General features: G+C 69.9%; 1 protein-coding gene across 1 annotated transcript in view; it reads right to left on the reverse strand.

Annotated features, from left to right (window-relative positions):
* Window positions 1-50: 50 nt before the first annotated feature.
* The window catches only part of LOC104461895 (neurabin-2-like), a gene marked incomplete at both ends in the record, with an annotated part of 801 nt that continues 585 nt past the window's right edge, over window positions 51-266 (reverse strand). Inside the window, one exon of the mRNA XM_010073637.1 lies at window positions 51-254. Coding sequence (XP_010071939.1) covers window positions 51-254 — 204 coding nt within the window. The remainder of the gene's footprint in view (window positions 255-266) is intronic.

A 266-nucleotide genomic window follows, 5' to 3' on the forward strand; every position in this document is an offset into this window, starting at 1 on the left:
AGGTCCTCAGCCCCCTTGGCCGGTTGGGGCGTTGGCACCGGTTCCCCCACCGCCGCCACCACCGTCGCCTCCTCCTCTTCCTCCTCGGCCTCACCGCTCTCCTCCACCTCCACCGGTTTGATCTTACAGACCTCCTGCACCCGCGGGGCGGTGGGCTCCTTCTCCGTTGGCCGGTTGCTCTTCCCCGTTGGTTTCTCCTCCTCCGACGGCCGGGCACGAGCCGGGGCGGCGTGGCCATCACCCAACCGTCCTGCCTCGGGGCTTTG

This window comes from Pterocles gutturalis, unplaced genomic scaffold, assembly GCF_000699245.1.
Source record: "Pterocles gutturalis isolate BGI_N339 unplaced genomic scaffold, ASM69924v1 scaffold28572, whole genome shotgun sequence".
NCBI classification, from domain to species: domain Eukaryota; kingdom Metazoa; phylum Chordata; class Aves; order Pterocliformes; family Pteroclidae; genus Pterocles; species Pterocles gutturalis.